The sequence below is a fragment of the Scomber japonicus genome, chromosome 4 (assembly GCF_027409825.1).
Source record: "Scomber japonicus isolate fScoJap1 chromosome 4, fScoJap1.pri, whole genome shotgun sequence".
Taxonomy (NCBI): domain Eukaryota; kingdom Metazoa; phylum Chordata; class Actinopteri; order Scombriformes; family Scombridae; genus Scomber; species Scomber japonicus.
The window spans coordinates 22,023,641-22,046,786 of NC_070581.1; the positions used below are offsets into that span (position 1 = coordinate 22,023,641).

A 23,146-nucleotide genomic window follows, 5' to 3' on the forward strand; every position below is an offset into this window, starting at 1 on the left:
TCTGCTTGGAGAACACACACACAAACCAGTGTGAGCTGTGTGCAAGTCAGAATTAAAACATGTTGCACAACTGTTCTCCAGTACACCATGTTTTTATTTTAATTTGGGGTAGAAGTTAACTACAACCCCTGAGGTGCATTTCAACAAGATACATCCATTCACTGAGCTTAAAAATCTGTTGCACTAACAGCAGGTAGGAACTAAAAATTAAACTGCTGAAAAAACTGATGATAGAATCGACAACTTAAAGCGATGGTTCTGCGTAATTTTGACCTAGCATCATATGCACCATTACATCTATCTAAACACCGCCTCAGCCCTTTTTTTAAAATTTGGTTAGAGCCATCAGCCAAATGGCTTAGTACAGGCGCTAATGGAACCAAAAGTGTATCTCGTAAATGACCCCACTAATAATGCCTGGATTGTTATCATGACTTCTACACTAGTACAAATAGGGTCTTTACTCATAAATTGATGCATTGGAAAGTTTGTAAGTACACCAGGAGTTTATTAAAATAACACTTACCTGATGGCTTTTACTCTGCTGCTACTGCTAAAGCTGTAAACATTGTCAAAATCTTGCGTGATCACTGAAATACCGTGTGGTTGCGCGAGATCCCACACAGAGCACATCTATTGCCAGAAGAGACTAGTAGTAGTAGTGAAGAAGGAGCAAGAGGCAGAGTACAGCAGAAGACATCAACGTGAGTAGAAGGATAGGACAACATGCCATATATATATAGCAGCAAAGTAAAAGCCATCAGGTAAGTGTTATCTTAATAAACTCCTGGTGTATTTACAAACTTTTCAATGCATCGATTTATGAGTAAAGACCCTATTTGTACTAGTGTAGAAGTTTGATAACAATCCAGGCATTATTAGTGGGGTAATTTACGAGATACACTGATGGTCCCGTTAGTGCCTGTACTAAGCAATTCGGCTGATGGCTCTAACTCCACCAATTTGTGACCAAATTTTAAAAAAGGGGCTGAGGGGGTGTTTAGATAGACATCATGGTGCATATGACGCTAGGTCAAAATTACGCAGAACCATTGGCTTAAACTTTCAAATTTTAGCTAACAATTTAGCGCAACTAAGCTTTTTGTTCTCAACTGTACTGCCTCTGTTCTGATTGGTACTTCTGACTGACTTCTTCTCCATGGTAACGGCGGCCAAGGCTCATGGGCATTGTAGTATTCACAGCCATGCCAGGCTTGATTTCTCAAAAACAGATTTGAAATAATTAATACTGCTTGTGGCCGTAACAAACATAGAATTGATAAATTATCCAGGAGATTCCTGTGTTTCCTGTGCAGGACTTCTACTTGTAGTGGATTATTTTTATTATGTTGTATCGTTACTTTTACTGAAGTAAATGATCAGAATACTTCCACTACTGATGCTTCCGAGCTAACAAATGCTAATAAAGGTAAACAGAGTGTAATGTAGAGACCATTTGATACTGCATCTTCACACCTGAGCACGTCACCACCAGAACACATTCATGCTAAAAAAATTGTTCCTGATTATTCATTAACTGTAAATGTTCCACTTTTTTCCGTTTGTATTTCAAAACAAAAGCCTCCAATGTCTCTACAGACTGGAATGCCCAGTCTGTAGTTGTTATGATCAATTATTAAGAAGCCAGTGTAACATTTTAACTTCAAAGTAATGATGCAAAATGTGTGTTTTGACAGTACACTGTATATGTACTTTGTTAATGACAGAAAACCACAACTCTAACCTGGTCACTCTGAAATCCTTCTACTATGTATCCCTCCTCTCTTTCTTTCTGTGTCTTTCTTTCTTCCGGTCCCTACCTCTCTCCCTTTCTTGGTGACCTACTATCACTGCCGCCTGCAGTTTTTTGTCTCTCTCTCTCACTCTCACACACATGCAAATATTTTCTTGGCATGACAAAGCAGAATGACAAAAGCAGTCAAATAAAAGCCACACTTCTCAGCCCTCTGTTTCCTTTGTCTCTGTCTCTCGTGTCTCCTCCCCCTCTCCTGAGCACATGTGTTACTCCCCTGCCTCCCCTTGCTTGACTCGAACAGGTGCCTTTCCCTCCACCACTGGCCGAGGTGGGGTTTTCTTTATGTGAATGTGTGTTTATAGGAAGGGCACGTCGTTTGCCCCCCCCCCCCCCATCACCACCACCCCACACACACGCACACACTCTCCATGTCAACCCACTCTTCTTCCCTCTCCTTCATAGCCCCGCTACAGATGGCCATTGTTATCATGTGCAGCAAATGTCACAATTGATAGAGAAGTTGCTCTCTCGTGGGATTCATTCCCTCTCACGTCTACAGCTGCTGCTTGGGGATGAGGGTTATCTCAGCGTTATCCCAGCGTTTGAGCCACAGAGCAAACCAATCCTCCCTCCCCCCACCTGATCTCTCCCTCTCTCTCTCTCTCTCTCTCTCTCTCTCCCTCCCTCTCTCTCTCTCTCTCTCTACTCTTTTAGTCGTTCTCCTCTCTTCACTTCAAATCCTCCAGTGAGTGTCAGCGTCCCTGTGGCTCAGCAGTGGCTGCTGCCTTCCTCTGTCACACTCTAGCTGCTCCCACTGTCTCCCTGCCTCTGCTGCTCTCGCCCTCTCCCTCCATCTCCTTCTCTCTCTGTCTCTCTCTCTCTCTCTCTCTCTTTCTCCCTCCCCTCCTCGCTGTCCTTCACTCCCTCGCTTCCTTGTTTTCCACTCCACTGCCGATCTTGGGGAAATCATTGTTGGAGACAAAATTCTCTGTTTGCTGCTCACACAAAGAAAGGGATTACGACTTGATTTGCTGGCTCCGGGCTCGCTCTGCACCCAGGCAAGTGGCAGCTCCTTATTCTCTCCTTTTTTTTCATTCTCATCATCTCGCCATCCGTTTGGCAAAGCCTGTGATGTATGCATGGCAGAGAGTGTGTGTGGTTGATGCTGTGTATATAGGCTAAGGGAATCAGGGAAGGTGGGGGTAGGGGTGGGAATTATGTGAGGGGAAAGAGGGGGGCAGGCACACTCAGAGCAGGCACGTCCAACCCAGAGGGACAGATGGCCAGTAGCCCTGGTGCTTTTTCCTCTTTGGTTTTCTAATTCACCCTGCAGGCTTTGTGTAAGGCCCACTAGTACACAGACCTTCTTTTCAGGAAGCAAGAGATGGCTGCTCTCCTTAGCTAGAAGAGGGAGGGAGGGGGGTATCTGTGTGTGAAGAACGGACAGGGTATATGAGAGGAGAGGAAGGAGAAGGAGGAGGAGGAGGAGGAGGGGGGTTGCTGTAGAGGCAGAGCAGGTTTTTAAGAGGAGGTTAGGAGAGGAGAGGAGCTGAGAGGGAGCAGAGAGGGGGGTCATCAGCCTCAAATGCATGGAGGTCAGGTCCAGATGCTGCTCAAACAAAAGGGCTTCTCTGGGGGAACGGCAGGGGGAAGCGTGGCACTCGCCATTGTGTGTGTCGCTGCATTGCAGGGTGCTGCCGGGGAGCCTCATGCTAATGATGGCCATTCATTCTTGTAACGGGCGAGTGGGCCCCAGCTTCTGTTTGCCTGCTTTTCACATACGCACGGTTCATATTTTGTTCATGTGACCAAATATCTGCTGTGTTAACACACGGTTTGCTCTGGAGACAGCGAGGGATGGAGAAAAAAATTGCCTCTATGCTCACTGAGGAAGCTGAGCAAATATATGTTTTTGCATAGTAATGATGTTTGAAGACAGGTGCAGAGTCTGTATGTGTGTGTTTACATGGACTGTGTACTGAGAGGTTTATGTTTAATGCATGTGTTGTTGTGTGGTGTATTCAGTGCCATATTTAGCACATTTCACACACACACAGGCATTGTTTCTTACCTCTTTCTCATAAAAATTAATTACAAGCCAAATAGGTAAAGAGGACTGCAGATCTTCCTTCTTGATTTATCGCCTGTGTGATTGGCAAGTGGGTGGAAGGTAGAACTGGAAGCTGTGGTCTCTGACGCTGTTTTTGTTATTGACAGTCTCCTCCAGGCCCATTTACAAGTCGTTTTATGGTAGGTTATCCTGAAAAAAAACAACACAACAACACAACCTCTGCTTCTGTTCTTGCACCTGGAGTTTAGAACAGACTGTACCGTGAGCCTGCCTCTCACATTTACTTAATCAATCCTGATGAGCAGCTGCTGTGATCATGAATAGAAATTGCAGCTCACAATCATATTATTGTCATTCAAAATGCCTGTTCATGTTCCCTCACCAAGCTCACGTAAGACAATCATTCTTTGATCTTGTGAATACTCAAGTTAGGATGTGAAGACAGTTGGCAGAATCACCCCACTCAGGTCTATTTAAAGTGATCAGTCTCTGATTAATGAGCCACTATGTTGTCCCACAGCTGCAGAAATGCTTTCTATAGTTCTCTCTGTATGGCTAAGGGGGACTGCAGTCATCACATGCCCACATACCACCACACACTTTGAGCAAAAGTAAAACTTAAATTACAGATTGTTGATTATTATTCACATGCTAGCTATCTACTGTTTGTTGTCAGTGGAGTGTGATGATGATAACCCTGTCTTTGAGGTCAAGGAAATGAGTTAGCTAATTCACTGAGCGAACAAAGATTCTCTGTTGTGATCGTGTCGTCTTTTACAGGACTGATCTGTGTGTCTGTGTGTGAGAGTCTTGTGATGATTTGGATCCAATGTGGCGGCCTGCTAGCCTACATACTGCAGCTCTTAAGTGTTTGCTAGCCTCGACGCCTCTGAGCAACGAGTGTGATGATGCCAGATTGATCTAAAATTGGATATATGACATTCTTTACTGAACTTTGCTCACGCTGATGTGGTGACTTATTTGTTGTGTTTCACTCATGTTTATTCCTTCTGTGGATGAGCACACTTCTTATCTGATAGCCTTATATGATGTTTATCTAAAATTTTTTGAGTTTGAGCTTTTGAGTTACTAATAGTAGCTGTATCTGTGCACTTTATCATACATTTGTACATAGTTAGAGTTCAACAAACCTATCAAACTCCTTCAGGTTTGCAGGTTTTTCAGTGTAGGTGTCAGTGAAGGTAATATACAATGTTAGAATATTTGGAGATCAGAATATTGGAGTAGTGTGTGCAGACTATAAATGACATATGTTACATGAATGTTTGATTTGTCTTCTGACATACTGCTGTCATTTTGTCAAGCCAGTTAATCCCTTAAGAAATGATTCAACATTTTGGGGAAAACTCTTGACATTTGCTTTCTAGCCAAATGTTAGATTTTCTCATCTAACTCTTGGCTAGACAGCGAATGTCAGGAATTGATACATATATCCAACGTCACTCAAGGTAACATGTGGAGCAGTTGCATCAAGATACCAAATGTTGCATTCAGAACTATTGTTGATTCATTCAGGACCGCCATTAAAGCTACTTTACTTTTAGCTGTGGTACAATGAGGGCATGTGGGTGAATCCAAACAGAAAGCTGCAGTCCTCTTCCCTCAGGGCTGCTCCTAGGTTTTGTGGTCAGGTTGCCTGGGCAGCAATCCATGTCCATGCAGGTACAGACCTGCATTGCCAGGTACAAGCTTTCCTTTGGTCTGCCATCCGGCTCTTAATCTTCCAAGGTCCTAATGAAGTCCAGACTGTGCGCTCTGGTCTGGTAAACGCATAGTAAACAAATACAACCCACAAACCAGTTCTGCACTTGATCAACCATCATATTTATTTGTCTATCAGCTCTGCGGCTTACCAATCTGGTTACAAAATCAACATCTTTTATACTACATGAAACTGTACCTGCCCTCATCTTCATCCACATCCTGAGTCCCTACCCTCATCCATGTCCTGCTGACCTCTACACCCTTCTTAACCCAGCTTTAACCCCTGGAGAGGTTTTCTCAGTCACGAGACCCGCTTAAAGCACGCTGTTTATCAGGAGCGACCATGTGTTAGGTAATGTCAGGAGTCTATATTTATGACTAAGATAGCAGGAGAAGGAGCAGGGAAGAAGAGAAAGACAGAGGAGAGGAGGAGAGAGTAAGAGAGTGAGAGGGAGGGAGGGAGGGAGGGAGGCTGTGGGCGGGAGTATGCAGGGGGGCTGTGGGGCTGCAGCCATTGGCCTCAGACAGGAACTGGAGTGTGAATAGCTCACATTGGCTTAGCCTCTAAGCTGGGCTGGACCTCTAATTTGCTCTGCTTGTGGAGCTTTGAAGAAAAACGGCAGCTGCCTACTAGCTGCCTGCCTGAATGAGCTCATAAACTGGGAGCTAGCACTCGCTCACAGACAGCTGGATGATCCATGGATGGTTTGGATGGAGCAGGGAGAGCAGAATTCAGCCGGCTTGGATATATCTTTTTGAATATTTTTGTGGAATAACGTGCAGAGAGGAAAGCAGCAGCAGTGGCAGCGGTGTAGAGGTAATTCTGTGACATTTACTTCTGCTCCTGGGAGTGATGCCCTGGCTTCCGGGATTAGATTGGAAGGGATGTGGGTGGGGAGAATAGAGAGATACACACAGGGACAGAAATACAGAGGCAGGTGGAATTTTTGGTATACATTTGAGCACTAAGCTCAGAGAATCAATGCCTATGCAGTTCTGTGTTATGATATTGATGAGCTGTGATGTGTTGTGCCGTGTGTCTGTGATGATGGCGGATCTATGTGTGCACACACGTGTATGTTTGTCTGTCTGAGATTGTGTTTGATTAGGGGCTGAATTTAAACACTGATCTGTTGACACACTCGCCTGCTGTTAGAGGACATCATTCCCTGAGCCTGCCACATCTTCTCCCTCATCTTTTCTATGTGCCTCTTTTTCTTTCCTCTTCCTCCTCTTTATTTTTCACTCCTAGAGTTACCCCTCCTTGTGCACCAGTTCTCGCCTCTCAGCTTTTACTCTTTATTTAAAGCTCCTACCTTTTTCATCTAGCTTTTTCTCCAGTAAACAGTGGACAAAAGCCCAGCCATCTTTTGTGCAGTTTTACAAGATTTCCAGCTAAATGACGCCTCAGATTGAATGTGCTTGCCCACTATTAATTTTCAGCCCCCTCCCTCATTCTTGTCCCCCGTATTGAAAGGGGAGAGTTGGGGAGGGAGCAGGGGGAACAGCAGGAGAATAGCGGCTGGGACTCAGCTGTGAGGAGTGTTGTGGCGCGAGCTGAAAGAATGGCCTGTTGTGTTGGGCAGTGGCAGTATTGTGTGTCTGGCCTCTCTCTCTCTCCCTCTGTCCTGTTCCTCTTTAATGGATAACTCCATCATCCTTTTATTCAAACAATCGCAGCAAGGAACCTGCTTTTCTTATTTAAAAAAAACTCTTTGATGAAAAAGGCTAGCCTTTTCATAAAGGCAAAAACCCTTTTTTCATTTAACAAAAGAAGCCAAAGTTCTGAAACATTCACAGTCGTCTAAACATAGGCAGTCGCACAAGAACTTTGCCTAAATAAAGCAGTGTAAAGATGGCAAAATTCAGAATTAAATCCAGAACTGTCTGATGAAAGAATGAGTGAATAATAATAATACAGATCTGACAAAAATATTACCCCTCAGTGCTTTCTTTGTTGTCAGTACTGTGCACTCCTAAAAGAAGTTTTGAGGTTTGATATCCAATCCAACATAAAAGTGATACTTTTTTGTGATATTGAAAATATAGTTCACAGAAAATATGTTAGGAACTTATTCTGTTTTAATACTGAGTTTTGGAAGCTTTTTTAAGAGTGTGTATGGTTATGCGTGTGTATCGCTGTGAGAGGCAAGAAAACAACGAAATAACAGCTTCATCTCTTTGCGGCTGAATCCTCCCCAACCCCACGGTATTTAATTGAACCTACTATAGCATGACGTGCTCTGAGCAGCACCCAGGCCCCTGATAGGATCTGGAGTGGGCCTGCTATTTGCTTAATCATTAATCTGAGAGCCTCCGCTACATTGATTCTCTCTCTGTTCTCCTTCATAAATCATTATGGGCCAACAATCCCTTTAATGGGGGGATGGAAGTGCTGATTGAACACAGCCATGGCACTCAGGACGTAATACTCACCTTGGTGTCCAGGTCAGATAGTCCAGAGGAAACAGGTCCAGCACCTGTCCGTCTCTGTAGCTGTAGCCTTCTAGGCTTCAAGCATGAAGATGGAGTGTTACATCCGTTAGTTAATATAAGTTCTGACCTTTTTTAAAACCTCAAATTGAAAACATATACTGTATTAGTCCTATTAGCATCTTTTAAAATATCTGTCTCACTGACACCATAATGATTACAAATGGTCTTCTATCCATAGTTTGTGGTTGAGATGCTCCCATCATCTGACCAGCGTATTAAGGGACTACTTGTGTAGATGAGGCCTTAAAGTGCTGCCTCAATCAATGCTGCTCCAGTAATTGGCTTAGAGGCCCAGGAGAGTTCCCTGCTAACTCCCTGTGTGATTGTTTGCTTTCTCTGCCCCTTCTGTGCGCTGTCTGCTCTGAGATATGCACGTTACGTCTTCCCACGTCACCTCTCAGCTTCTGTTTTCATAACACACACTTCCCCGTCAACACCGAGCGTGTGTTTATCCTGGAAACACGTCCTAATTTATGCTGTAGCTATGGCTTTTTATCTCAAAATATAAAAGTTTTCATTACTTATTAAACACTTACAGAGCATTTCTTTATAAAGAAGCAGGTCACTGCACAGTTTGTACCCCCTAAATCTCACTCTCAGGTCAGTTGCTCGATCTTGTGTATCCCACCCCACTCCCCACCCCCCGCCATGCTCACACATCCAACCAGCAGGGGTTAAAAACAGCAGATGTTTGGCTGAACCGGTATGTGTCTACGAGATGTGTGTATGTCTGTGTTAGACAATGGGTGGAAGCTCCCCAGACCATCAACAGCAGGAAGGCGATTGAGGGTATCAGATGTCATCAGAGTGCTGTCAGCCAACTGCCTATTGTTAATACAAAGGACGTTTTCTTCACCTGGATTTGTCTGTGTGTGCATAAGTGATTGTCGTTACCGTGGTGGTCTGCGCGAGCTCATTTTCTGTTTGTTGTTATTTCACAAACACTAAATATTTGCTTTCACTGGCATTATTATGGTCGTATGCAGTTTGTGTCCCAGGTGATGATTGGTGGCAGAGTAAAGATCTGAACAGTGCAGGAGGTCGTGCGGGTGTGGTTGGAGGTATTCAGGTTGTTTTGGCCTCAGGTGACAGTAAACTAAACTGAACCAGAGGTCACGAAAGGCGGTCAGGAGAGAGGCTGCAGAGGATGTACAGATACCTGTAGTAGGTCACCTTTAGTCTCAGTCTGCACTTACCTTGTTTGTTAGTTTATTTCCACAATACAAACAGAACATATCAAATATAAAAAGTCAGAGAAAAATGCTAGTGGGTTAAAATACAGTAACCAGTGTTGTGCCTGAAAGTGTTCAATGAACGATCGTTCATGAACTCGTTCATATTTTGGGCGAATGTGAACTGAACGTAGGCTACTGTATTTCTGACTGATGAACGTTATTGTGAACGCGTTCATTCTGGCGTTTGTGAACGGCGCTCCCTCACAGTTTAACTTCGTTCAAGAGAGTGCCAGATTTCCATAGAGCCTTCATAATAAGTACCAAAAAAACCCACCCAATCTGGCAACACCAACCACCACAGATTCGCACCACTGCATGCATCATCAAAATGTGAAGCATGGAGGCAAAAACAAATGAAGGCAGCAGCACTACCTCAGACCATTAATACAGCATCTTCGTATGATTACTTAAAACAATTTTGAAATCTGACCTATAGTTTCAGTGTTAAAACTGATAAAATAATTGCTGTCTGTGGTTCTATATGGGCTGTGGCAATAATTTTGAAAAATAATAGCTTGCAGCAACATATCAAAATGTTGAGTTATGAACTATGAACTGAACTAGTTCATTTTAAAAGTTGTAAACTGAAATTTGAACTAGAAAGTGAACTTTCACAACACTGGCAATAGATGTGCCAAGTCAAAAAGCTGAGAAGAAATCCTACACTTCAAACATTTTATTTCCACTTGGCAGGTTCTGCCTAACTGCAGCTTCCTGAAAAATTTGATACAATATTTTTGACTTTTGAGGCATGCAAAAGTCATTCCTCCAGATTGCACACAATAGCAGGTCACTGATCATGTTAGTCTCAGGTTAAATAATAGTATGAAACACAGTCTACAGACTTCTTGTGTGTGAATCAGGATTTTTCAGGCTGTGGTTATTGATATAAATAAGGTCAAGCTCAAGGTTGGTGTTAGTCTGTAGTGTGCAGTAAATAGTCTGTGAAGTCAGTATAAATAAATACAGTAGAGTTTGCTGTCGCTTTACCTGCAAAGTAGGTGCTCAACTAACAATGTTAACGTGTAGTTTTTATCAACTGTCAAGATTCAAAATCAGTATCAGTTATGTTGATTTTATGAAATATGTATATAAACAAGTCTTTAGTCATACTAGTGACTCTGTATTTGGGCTCAACACTGATTCAACATGCTTAACAGTGACATTGCTAACAGGCTGATGTTTAGCAGGTGTTGTTTACTATCTTAATTTAGTGTGTGTTTTCGTGTGTGATTTGCCAACTAAACACAAAGTGCAGCTGAGTTTAATGGGAATTGAAATAGTTTAGCAGGCATTTGGCCATAAAGCAAAGTATTGGAAAAAGAATGACCTGATGTCAGCGCAGGACAAGAGGAAAAGTCAGGACATCACCAAAATGAGTACAATTAGGGGACCAAAATGGTGTACTGGCTGCCTGGCATTGTCATATAAAGCCACAACACTAGCATGGCTAAAAACAGAAGTTTGATTTCAACTGAAGACTCATAAAATGTCATTTCAGATGTACTCAAAATGCATGCAGTGTTTACTGTCAAAATAAGATAAAAATATGATCCTTCAGCCTTCTACTTGTGTTTGTACATGTGGATCTCTCTGGAAGGCTTGGGCCATTTTAAGACAATACAAACATTCACTCAGCTACATGAATGAAATATTTAGTCAGCCTCCACAGATAACAGCTTCCCTTTTAGTACAAGCTTGCACAACTTGCGTCAGCCCAACAGAAAGGGCTGCAGTGCAGCTTCATTTCATGTGACACATTATTGCTATATTGGTATTTTTCCTTGTCATTTTGGGGGTGTTTATATTATCTCAGTATTTGTTACAATGAAATGCCAAATGAGCAGAGCATTATAAGAAGGAAAATATGAATTTGTAGCTGCCAAAACAGTCAAAGTTGAGCCCTGTGCATTTTAAAAGATTCAGTAGCCAGATGGCCCAAGAATCTGCTTTCCTCTGAAGATAAAATGGCCTCTAAATGTTGTGTCACTATGCTGTAGCTCATGTTCACAGTGTACATTAGCTGTAATTCAAATATACTTGAAAAAGGGAAACACTTCTAGATTCAAGTCAGTCAGTCAGTAAGTTAATAAAATGCTAATGAGATCAAGTTTAGGGTATTTATTATTTACATGACATGCTTTGCTTCAGCTGGAAGTGAGATTTTAATTAATTGCAAAAATAATCAAAAACCTCTTCTTCCCTATATACCCATTTAAAGCAGATTTATATATCATTTCACAACACAACTGCAGTACAAGGATCTCTGTTTTGTTTAGTTATATAGAGAGAACATCAATCAATCAGCTACTGTATTGTCTTGTGTTATGTCTTTACTGTTGGACATTGTTGCTGTCATGTAGTTGCAAGAACACCAGCCAGCAATAAGGCCAACTCCTTCATTATGGCTGCTGTTTGCTTGTTTAAAAGCTCAGAGATAAAGGCCATCTCAGTCTTGTCAGTGCTGCTTTCTGTGGCACCTCACTGAGAGATGGCACTACTACACTGCACTTCACGTTGGTCTCTCTCTGTGATGTTAATCTTCGCATACATCCTGTAAACTAGTTGGCCATGACAGAGCTGAAAGTGATGGATTTCTCCAGATTCCCAGATTACCAGTCCTTATAAAAATGACCATCATGATTCAAATTCACAGAGCACCTTCTGTACTGTAAGGTGATAACATTCTTCCAAGGTCTGCACCTCCAAGGTCTGTAATTAATGACTTAGGACAGCTTCAGATGCTCGTGCAGTTTATGATGCGTGTTCAGTAGGAGTGAGTGAGTGTCCCAGTATTAGGAGACAGGATGTGGGTCATAGCATGCACTCAAACAGGCCACTTCAGGGACACATGTCCCCTGCTCTGAAGCTTTTTATGAACTGCCAGTGAGGACAGAAACTGGCTTCCACGACCTACTATTTATAGTCCACATTCTGAATAAACTGTATGTGTGTTTACACACTATCTCACTTCTGTCTGTGTCTCTATCTGTCTGTCTGATTGTGTGTTTCTCTGTCGTTATGGATGCTCATGCCTGCAACCGTGCTTGTGTTTTTCTTTCTTCTTTCTTCATTATTCTGCTCCATATTCAGAGCTATATAGCTAAATCAAGCAGAAGATACAATGAGAATGAAAAGTAAGCTGACATGTAACCCTACTTATATGTTATAGGTTTGACTCATGAAATAGCTCTTTTTCCCCTCCACTTTCTATAAAAAAGGTACAATAACACAAACACCTTGCAATATAAAAAATACATAAAATTTGATCTGAAGTTTTTGAGGCCACAGAGTGAAATTAAGACCTCTATATTTGCCATTGCTATTTAATTTAATTGCATTATGTTGTACAGTTCATATTGTGTTCACACACTTCATGTTTTAGGGCTGCAAGTAAGATATTTTTTTGTTATCAATCTCTTCATTATTTCATCATCATTTGATCTTGAATCTTGTTCTTGTCTTGTCCGACTAATATTCCAAAACCTTAAGATATTTAGAAAAACAGCAAATCACTACATGTAAGAGAAGCTGGAACCAGAAAATGTTTTGACATTTTTGATTGAAAAATGACAAATGATTATTTAATTGTCATGTTGATTGACTAATCAATTAGATGTTGCAGCTCTAATTTAAATGTTTGGCAATTTCACTTCTTTAAGGATCAAAAACTATCACTCAGTTCTCAAAAAGGTTGTCAATTAATTTACTGTCCAACTAACTAAATCAATTAATTAATCAATCACTCGTTTCAGCACTGCATTGCACAGGGAGAGCATCAGGTTATGCAGCAGCACAGTGACAGACATATAGAGACCATGTTGATGACGTGACAGAAGCGATGACAGGCTTGCCTGGACTCCTTTATCCTTTTAGCAGTGCTTAGATCAATACCTCTCTCTCTCACACACACATACAGACATGCATTCATGGTCACATTCAGCTTCATCCTTGTGAGAAAGAGAGCGAGATGCTACTCACTCAATAACACGTTTCCCAGACAAGATGAAAGTGGAGATGTGAGGAGAAGGAGCAGAGAGAGTGTGCTGCACAACGAGCCGGAGGTGCTGTATTTGTGGGTTCGCCTTCTCGGTGGTGTGATGGTTGTTTGTTAGACAGCGAGAGGTGAGAATAAAGGAGAAAGTGTGAGCTGTTTGTTGAGCCAGGGATTTCACGTGCCCATTAGGTAATTGTTTTTTTTTCTTCTCAATTGTGTGTCGTGTTGTCGTCTTTCCGCTTTCTCTCCATCTCTCTCCTCTCCATTGTCCCACCTTCTGGCAGATGCCCCCTGTTACTACACCCCTGCACACTACCTCCCTTGTTCCCTCTGTGAGAACAAACTGGAGCAGCTAATGGATGTAGTTGTTAAGAGAAGGAATGATAATAGTTTGATGTTGTGTGTTTAGTTCCCCAATCCTCCAGAACACCCATGTTGTTACAGATGTCTCATCACTCTTATTGGCTACTGATGTGTCCAACCACTTAATCTAACAATATTTAAGCAGGAAGACAGGAGTAGAACATTTTTACTTTTTTGTAGTGACATGAAGATGAAAGGAGAGGTATTAATGTTGAAGCACAGCATGAACAAAAAAATACAAACAAGAAATCAAGAGACACACTTTGCTCATAAATTAAGCTGAGCAGACAGTAAGAATTCTATGTATTCATTACGCAATAAAAAGTAAATAAAACTTCAATCAGCTTTAGTTAATGCTTTTTCCTTTTTAAAGATATATCATGGATGCATTTTAACTGTCTTGCAGCATTGCCTCAGGCAGGCTAATACAACCAGATGTCTGATGGTAGGCAACTTTTTTTATCGAGTCATGGTATATATTGGCATATTGCCAAACCCTGTACAGCAGAAATGAACTATAAAAGTGTGGTGACTTACTGTTTTGTTGTAAAGACATGATAGAATCAGGTTGCAAATTCATAAAACCTATTTTTTTTAAAGACAACTTGTGAGCTATAAGTCAAACATTAATGCAGGTTGGACTCGTTACAAAACACACAGTATCACACGACTATATTAATCTAAATTTTCGACAGTTAATTGGATCTTATTTTACACAAAATTTAGTACATTCTTGCTATATATCTATATATCATTTAAAATGGTTTTATGGCCAAATACTTGAAAAAAATAAAATTTAGCCTGCACTTTGTGTTCAGTGCCTATTAGCAAATGTCGGCAAGATGGTGAACATGATAAACTTTCTATCTGCTAAACTTAAGCATGGTAGCAGTCGTCAATGTGATCATGTTAGTTCATGTTAGATCATGCTGACCTTAGCATTTAGCACAAAGCACCGCCGTGCCTGTGCAGCCTTCTATAGCTGCTAGCAAGGCTGCAGGCTATTAGTCTTGTTTTTGAAGAAGGGTCTCGGCTAATACACTTGTTGCAAGCTGTTGCATATAAGTAGAACTCACATTCATCCATCTGCTGCTACCAAGGTGTATTCTTTTCAACACAGTGTGTGAACTCTGCCAAAATATCCTTGAAAAAGTAATTTATGGTGATAATTTTCTTCTCTGGTGGCAACAAGACACATTGTTCAGATTGCAATAATCACCTGAGAGTGTTGAACACATTCTCAGGTGAAATTACTCTGCTGGTGTTATGTTCTGTTAGGATACAATTGATTCATTTCCTGTTAGGTTGTGCGTAGTAACAGAAGAAGCAGTTCATCTTAGTTACAGCATGCAGTTACATTTTGAATATTTCTCTTTCAAGCAGCCCTCAGTGTAGCTGTTGCTTTCATTTTGCCCATTAAAAGCCCTGGAGTTGCCTCTTTGTTGTTCAAACTGGTACAGTTAATTGACTACTTCAGCTTACTGTCCTCTTTCATTCACATTGATCGTATCCTATATACTAGTTATTGTGGTACAGAACACATTTGTAAGCCTCCATCCTAAAAAGTAGCTAGTTCAGCAGGATGCGACATCCTTCTAACTGTAACTATAGCAACATCCTCCTGTTTCTAGATTGTATACTAAGCTAAGCTAACCATCACCTGGCAGTATCTTCATATTAAGCATACAAACATTGTTATTTTGTAATAAATAAGAATATATGTATGTTCTATCAACACTGATTATTGATCCTTCAGTAATTATTGTTTTCTTAATGGTGTGAGACATCCATAAACCTTGATAGTCAGTAATTACTCAGCAAATGTTGTTACTGCTAAACAGAGAAGTTGTGCACAGTAAATATTCTCCTTGATAGTTTTGTTTATAGATAGATAGAGTTTGATAGAATCTGTTTTCATCATTTTTTACCAAACGCAGTACTGTTGTGATAATTTGGTGGACTTAAGGCAAATGCTTGAACCAGCAGTAAATGCGTACCCTCTTAGCTGTGAGTCCATGGGGCAACCACACCCTGGGTAAGATTAGTATGTTTGTGTTACTATAATGTCATAAAAACATGCAAGAGCCTATCACTCTACACTACACTTTTGCTTTGTCTATTGTTAGTGTTCTTAATGCATGATACACACAATAGATTGGAAAATATTGCAAATGTTAGTCATTTATATGAATTGTCTTTATGTCTCCCAAATTACAGTACAGCTGTCAGCAGCACTGAAAATGTTTTTTTTAAAAAGAATATCAATACACTAGAACACCAGGTGAAGTCTGAGCAAACAAAATCTGTAATAATGAAACTACAGTTTTTTTTTTGTCTTACCGTGGTGAAAAAAGCAACGTATGTAGCTACCTGGATAGCGGAGTCTGGGTTAGTGTCGTGCAGCCATGTATTATGAAGGTGAGGGCACAGCAGTTTGTCATTTCTCTCCGTGATTAGAAGAAATCTTGGGTACTCTAGTTTGTTGTCAATGGAGCAGACATTGGCTAGAAAGATTGACAGGAGAGCCGGTTGACTGGGGTTAACCTAGCTTGGATGTCAATTCACTTGCTATGCTTCCAGTTCCTTGCACACTGCTTTAGGCATCTCCCTAGGTGGTCGTTCTCATGGGGTGATGCTGAGGTCTCGTGGCCTGGTTCCTGGAGCAAGCCGAGGAAACACAGATTCTCCAACGTATCATGTAGCCTCCCACATCGCCACTATTTTACCATATATCACACAGTATGTGGCACATAATATGACAGTTGTAGTTGACATTTGATTTTTTTCAATTAGCTTCTTACTGTGATCATTGGGCTCTGCCACAGTTTTCATAAGAAATATTTCAGTATTTCCTCACTGGTTTGAAATGACTCAGTTGGAAAAAGGTAATACTACAAACTACCAGGCACCAATCAGATTTTAGCAACACATTTTAAATGAAATAAAGTGAGTTTAATGGGGTTGTTTGCTTTTGTTTCATGCTATAATCAGTCAAATCTGATCAAACCACAAAAACACAGTTCAGATGAAGCAGATTAGCAGATTGTTGAGTGTGTTAAACTTTCTATAAATAATACATAAAAGTTTGTAAAGATGTTGTGCATGTACAGTTAGTATGTACAAGATGTCCTACTGCATTCTTGCATGAAAGTCTTGGGGGACTGGTGCTCCAAGAAGAAGCCACGAAATGATTACCATTCTTTACTGCACTACAGTTTGGAACATTTTAGCCAGTATTAGTGCTGGATTGAAATACTGTCAGTAAGAGCGAGACTATACCCACCCAGGATGAAGTAGGGTGGTGGTGTAATAGAGCCTACAAAATATTGGACTTGAACAAACATCAGAGTTTACAACTGGAGAAAGCTATTTGATTTGAAGATGATTTGACATGCAGCAAAGGACCTCCGACTGGGATTCAAACCAGGGTCGGCTGCGTATGTGGCATGTGCACTAACCACTTGACCACCTGCACACCCCATTTGATATGTAATCTTAACCACATGGTTGTTACTGTAGCCATGATGTCATAGGTCCCTTAGCGATAATATTAACCCAAACCACAATGTTTGTCTAACCATAACCAAATCGTTTTGGTGCCTAAACTGAAACAAACCTCAACCATAGCATTATCAGTTTTGATGAGTGACTTAAGATCAGAAAAATCCTGTGTTTTCATTAATGGAACAGACAAATGTATTTTGTCAGTTAATTTGGAGGACTTCTTTTTAAATCAGTGATGAATTTGTCTCCTTTCCTTTAGTGATCAGTCACTGACACCATTGAACTTGAACCCTAGTGTGCAAAAATGTCTTTTCATGACTATGTTTGAAGCCTGCAGAAGAAGGGCCGGGCCTGTCATATTTGATTTTTTTCCAAAAGCAACACAAAGTTGACAGCAGAGATGTTAATTTCACCAAAGTTCAAAGAAACATCACAGTTCAGTCAGCCAAAAGATCTCTCAGTTGTGATTGTAATTATTTTTAGAAATATATGATGTTGGCTTAACAGAGCTTTTAATGTTGTTCTCTGACATGTGTAACACTGGGAAAACCACAGAATTAGAAATGCAGAGAGTGGACATATATAGTGTAATCTAATGCAACAGACTTGCAATCAAGCTTATAATGTTTACAGATATAGCTTTAGCTCTTAAGTTATTTCTGAGCAATAGTTTGTTTTGTTGGCTTTATATGAATTACATTTATTTTACAGGAGTTACTGATATTATGGCCATCTTGTATACCCAACTTTTATGAAATCTCTATCAGGATTTTTCCACCAAGTTCAAGAGAAAAATGAATACCCTAACATTTTTGTACAGTCTCATATGCTGTCTGGATGAATAAGAGCCCAACTTGTCTTTTGAACAAAGATTACTTTCTGCTGTGTTTGGTGATATTTCAAAACCAAAGATGTTTCAAAATGTGCTTGTGTTACATTTTTCCATTCATTTGTGCACTGGCTGGTTTCTCACAGTGAAAGAATGAGCCCATTGATGACTGTCAGTGTTAGTTCATCAGAGCTGGGGTCAGGGCTGAGTATGGCCCAGTCATTGTTTCTCTGGCCAGAGAAAATAGAGACAATCCACAGTGATAGTACGGAGATGAGCCTGACCTCGCTGTTTCTGTCACACACTGAGAGCATTCAGACTCTCTCTGCTCAGCTCTGAGCTGCTGCGTATTGAACAGGAATTATCTGCCAACCTTGACAGTGTAGTTAATGATTCAGACAAAATGGCCTTTTTTTAAAAAACACATCACTGGTTCTCTTGCAACAATAAAAACTAGGATCCGCATAAAGTGACTATTTTGGTGAATAATGAGTGAAAGTTATTCATACAAGCAAAAATTCCTAACATTCTCTAGTTTCATTTTCTCATTTGTGAGGATTTGTTGCTTTTCTTAGTCTTAGCTCTTAGAGTTAGAGTCAGTCAGACCAAGCAAGACATTGTAAGGCATCAACTCAGGCATTTGTTAGTTGTAACCCCAGTAAGTAATAGTACAATATGTATTACCATGTGGTTGTCATGTCAAGCTAATTTGTGTATCTATAAGTTATAAGTTTTCATACAGTATGGCCTCACAGATCTTACCAGGGCATTGAGTTGAACCCATAACTGTCATCTCCTTGACATCTTCTGCCTGTTAGTTCATAATACACAGCTGGCTGTCAGTGACTTTGCTGCCCAGCTTTTAAGTACTTCAACTTTAAGCTACTAAGATATCTATATACTACATGATGAACAATAGTTGAAACATGGATTTTCAGTTTTTTAAGCTTTAGAAGGAAAAATGTTGCTGTTAACGTTGTTTTTTAAGAGGTTAGGTTTCAACACTTGAGTCAAGTGACAGAAGAAGATAATTCAGTGTTTCTGCCTACCACAGGATGCTGTTTTACAAGTCTAATGTAGATTAAGATCATCTAGCAATTATACAGTTTTTATTTCAAGACTAAATGGGTTTTTAAGGCTAGTGTATAATTTGCTTTGATTGAGGAACTGCATTTGTTGCACCAGTGGCTCTCCAGCTGGACATACTGTAACTCAGCCTCTCAGCAAACTATTACATTGGTTGAGTGTACAAGATTTGACTTCATTAAAAATGTCACAGTCTGGTTACAGTTCATTGATAATGAATTGTTGCTCCCAAAGCAACAATATACAGGACATACTGGATTGGAATTTTAAAGATTTTACACAGAAGAAACCTGCACTTCTATTTGTAGTCTTCTTCTGTGTTATATAACCAAAGCTCAGCTTAGTTTCATGAGCAAGTTGAATCATCAAACCACTGCAGAGTTGTTCTCTAACTGTAAAAAAAAAAATGGACATGGCACCTTATCAAGCATCAAATAAAGATTAGATAAGTTAAGAATGTTTAGATACAATTGAGTTCATGTGGCGACGTAACACATAGCAGAAGCTCAAAGGTATGTTATATCGAGGCAGTGTTCAGTCTTCAATAATCTGTATTATAGGCACACCAGAATTAGTCATCCTGTCAGTGCGCTCCACTGTGGGGAATAGCCTGGAATAACAGCTCCACTCCCTGCATAGCAGACAGCGTCATTAGAGCACACTGAGCCTCAGAAACATCTCCCACCGTGAGACCACCCAGTCCTATGAGTCAAACTCCCAGACAACTTCACTTTCATCTCATTGTGATCCACTGAGGTGAATACAAAGCAGTGCTGTGCCCGTGTGGCGCTGATATAAATGGTCAGTTAGATGATTTATCTTGTGTTTTAGTTTCATGTCAGGGATCTGTTTTGTCACTTACACTCTGAGAGCCGTTAACTAAATTGTCTCTTCTTTTATCAATTCATCTTGAGTATCTTTTTTTTAATGGCAGGAAGAAAAGTGATAAAGAGCATCACTCTTTCTTTCGCAGTGCAGGTGCAGGACTGAGCAGTGTGCTCTAAAGACTGGCTCATTATCAGGTGTTTGTGGGCTGGATATACCCTGAGGGATGGAGTGTGAGCTTTTATATTGGAGAGGCTCAAGTAAACACTTGAACAAAAGACAGCCTTGTCTCAAACATGAGCTTTCTCACCGGTCTTGATTAAAACTAAGTGATAATGTTAAGTGGTTAAAGGTAACTGTAAGCTTTTTGCTCTTACCTGCTTTGAAAAAAAGGGTAAGGTATTTTTGAAAATAGCTCTTATATAGGAAGTAGGAAGTTACATCTGTTTACCATCGCTGAGAGGCATTGTGTCTCATCTACAGTGGTTCACAGAGATGGGTGTGAGGGTACAATGTATTTATGTCTGTATATGCATGTATACACTTCTGTCCTGATCACAGATGGGTTACAACTTCCGTCAACCATCTGGCCTCTCATCATTACATCTCCTTTTTGTAAAGACAGAGACACAATAGCCACTGTCTCCATTGTCTGGTGTCAGCTTCCTCTTACAAAGTGTTCCTACTACAAAGTAAAAGCACCACAGACCACTAATCATGAACTCCAGTAGAGGTTCAGACTCAGGGCAGTAAGGCAAGTGGGGGAAACGTTTAATATTGGTTTCACCTTTTAACAGAATTTGAAACCACAGAATAATTGGGAATCTAATCAGATTTGTAATCAGCAATTCAGTCAGAATGACGTCAAGTATCCTGCATTTGAGTCATGTTTTCTCTGATTTCACAACACAAAAGAAATCCATCCTGATTTATATTGTCTCAGAGTGAAAAGCCTTTATTGTGGTTCAGTCAAACCTAACAACAGCAAAGAATGCAGTAAGTGTTGCTGTTTAGCAGTGCCATCGTAACAGGAACAATGCACCTACATTATAACAGTCAATAACAGTTAAAGTATGTTGGCTTTCATGGTATTATGTCTGTGCATTTTTCGATTACAGACTCTTTAAGAAGAAATGAATGGACTGATAACAGTATCAGGACTCATGTACTGCTTTGGGTGACCTTTTTTTCCCCGACTTCCCATGAGGCTGTGCGATAGCTCGAGAGACGAGCCTCAATTTAATTTCCTGACGTAATATTTGCAGCCACTCTTCAGCCATCGTGCTTCCAATCACTGTGCTGAATTATAATCACACCCTCTTGACTTCCAATTTCTGTAATTTCCTGCTTTGGAAAGTATACCCTATGACTGGTCATCACCTCAAAAATCTGACTGAATCTTGGGATGCATTTTAACTCCTAATGATAGGCTATCAGTGTGGTAGTTGTGAGAGGAGCATATTGAACATGAAGTGTTTCCTGCTGTGTTCCCAGGAGGAAAATCACATTTCACCTTCACTCAACTGTAAGCACATGGCTTGAATTTTAGATGGTTATTGGCAGCCACCTAAACTTTGTGTTTTTTTCATGTCCTTAGGTACCACCCGCCCCCCACGAGAAGGAGAGGTCCCAGGGGTGGATTATAACTTTCTGTCTGTGGAGGATTTCCTTGAACTTGAGGAGAGTGGCACACTACTGGAAATAGGAACGTATGACGGTGAGGATCATAATCATGACAATAACTGACACTCTCTGTGACTGATGAGAGCGCAGGTGTCCTGATTCACCACAGATACAGTGAGCATAGCAGCGATCAACATTTATTTTTCCCTACATGCAGGCGGGCTGTAACACTGTGCACTCAGTTGATTCAGATTAGACTGTGCATGATGGGAGTTGATGCATCCAGGAGACAGCAGGTCACTCCACATCTGCCCCTCTCACTCTGATTAGGACAGTGTTGTACAGCGCTAAGTCTCATTCTGACAGAAACCTGTGTGTGTAAACATGCACGCACATTTGTGTGTGTGCATTGTGTGTTTGTTTATGAGGCTAAGTCTAGTGTGTGTGTGTGTGTGTGTGTGTGTGTGTGTGTGTGTGTGTGTGTGTGTGTGTGTGTGTGTGTGTGTGTGTGTGCTCATGTTCATTGGGGTAGGAGAGAATGTTACGACATTAATCTGCTTGGCACCGGCTCTGCTCTGTGTTGGCACGTTTCTCTTTTTCATGCAGACAATGTCAAATACCTGTCCACAGGAGTCAGTGGCCATCCAGATAAGTGGAGGAAGCCTGGATTACTGATTCATAACTAAACCTGGATTTTTATGGACATAAGATTAAATATTTCATGATATATCTAACTCCCTGTAATTTACCTCAAAACATTATGATGGAGAATTGTGCCTTTTTTATTTGATAGTAGGTGACAGGAGATTACGTGCAGCAACATCAACGTCAAAGTCAAACTGTAAAATGAATGATTTGATATTTTGGGAAATATGCATATTCGCTTTCTTGGTGATATAAGATTGATACAACTCTCATACTAGCTTTGCATAAAGACTTGAAACCATAGAATGTTTTTTTTTAAAAGATGGATGTAGCCACCCTGACATAACTCGTTTTGTTTGCATACTCCCGTTTTGAAGCCAGGGGTTTTTCATTTGTCGAGTTGGCTACTGATTAACACATTATATGTTGTTTGTTTTTGGAAATACTAGCTGCTTCCAGTCCTAATGTTAAACTGACCTAACTTAATTTGTATCAACATTAGATAGATCTTCTCATTTATGTCTCAGCAAGAAAGCCTGTAGTATGCTACTGTATTCAGTCAAGAAATAGTCACATCTAAGTTAACCAATTGATTAAGCTTTATATTAATGTACATACATTAGAGTTGTATTGATCTAACCATCCAACTCTCAACAATAAAGCAAATAAGTGTGTTTTCTGAAATATTAAACTATTCTTTAACCTTGTCATTACATACGTAACATGTTGGTTTGCCAAAATGTATCACTGACTAGTGATTTCAGTCAGAAAAAGCTGCTAAAACAAGCCAGGTGTTGTGAGCTGGTCCATTGTTTTTGCCAGACAATTCACAGTGCAGCCTATAACACAAACTAGAACCATTCTGCTTTCTCACCAGCTGCTTATTTCCAAGATTTGTGGTTACATTGTGATCCAGCTTTATGGCTTTTTCTCTCAGCATAGGATTAGGAGGTTTCATAGATCCTTTGCCTGCTATCTCTGTCCCCCACTC

The 23,146-nt window shown here is 40.6% G+C and overlaps 1 protein-coding gene across 9 annotated transcripts in view; it reads left to right on the forward strand.

Annotated features, from left to right (window-relative positions):
* The window catches only part of LOC128357209 (membrane-associated guanylate kinase, WW and PDZ domain-containing protein 1-like), a 90,505-nt gene that overhangs the window by 32,011 nt on the left and 35,348 nt on the right, over positions 1-23,146 (forward strand). For 8 of the 9 annotated variants that reach the window (XM_053317480.1, XM_053317482.1, XM_053317481.1 and 5 more), the window contains exon 3: positions 21,485-21,604. In XM_053317480.1, the coding sequence (XP_053173455.1) occupies positions 21,485-21,604 (120 nt within the window). Of the gene's footprint in view, positions 1-6,226; positions 6,370-21,484; positions 21,605-23,146 lie in introns of those variants that run through there. The other variant, XM_053317485.1, reaches the window with a different exon arrangement.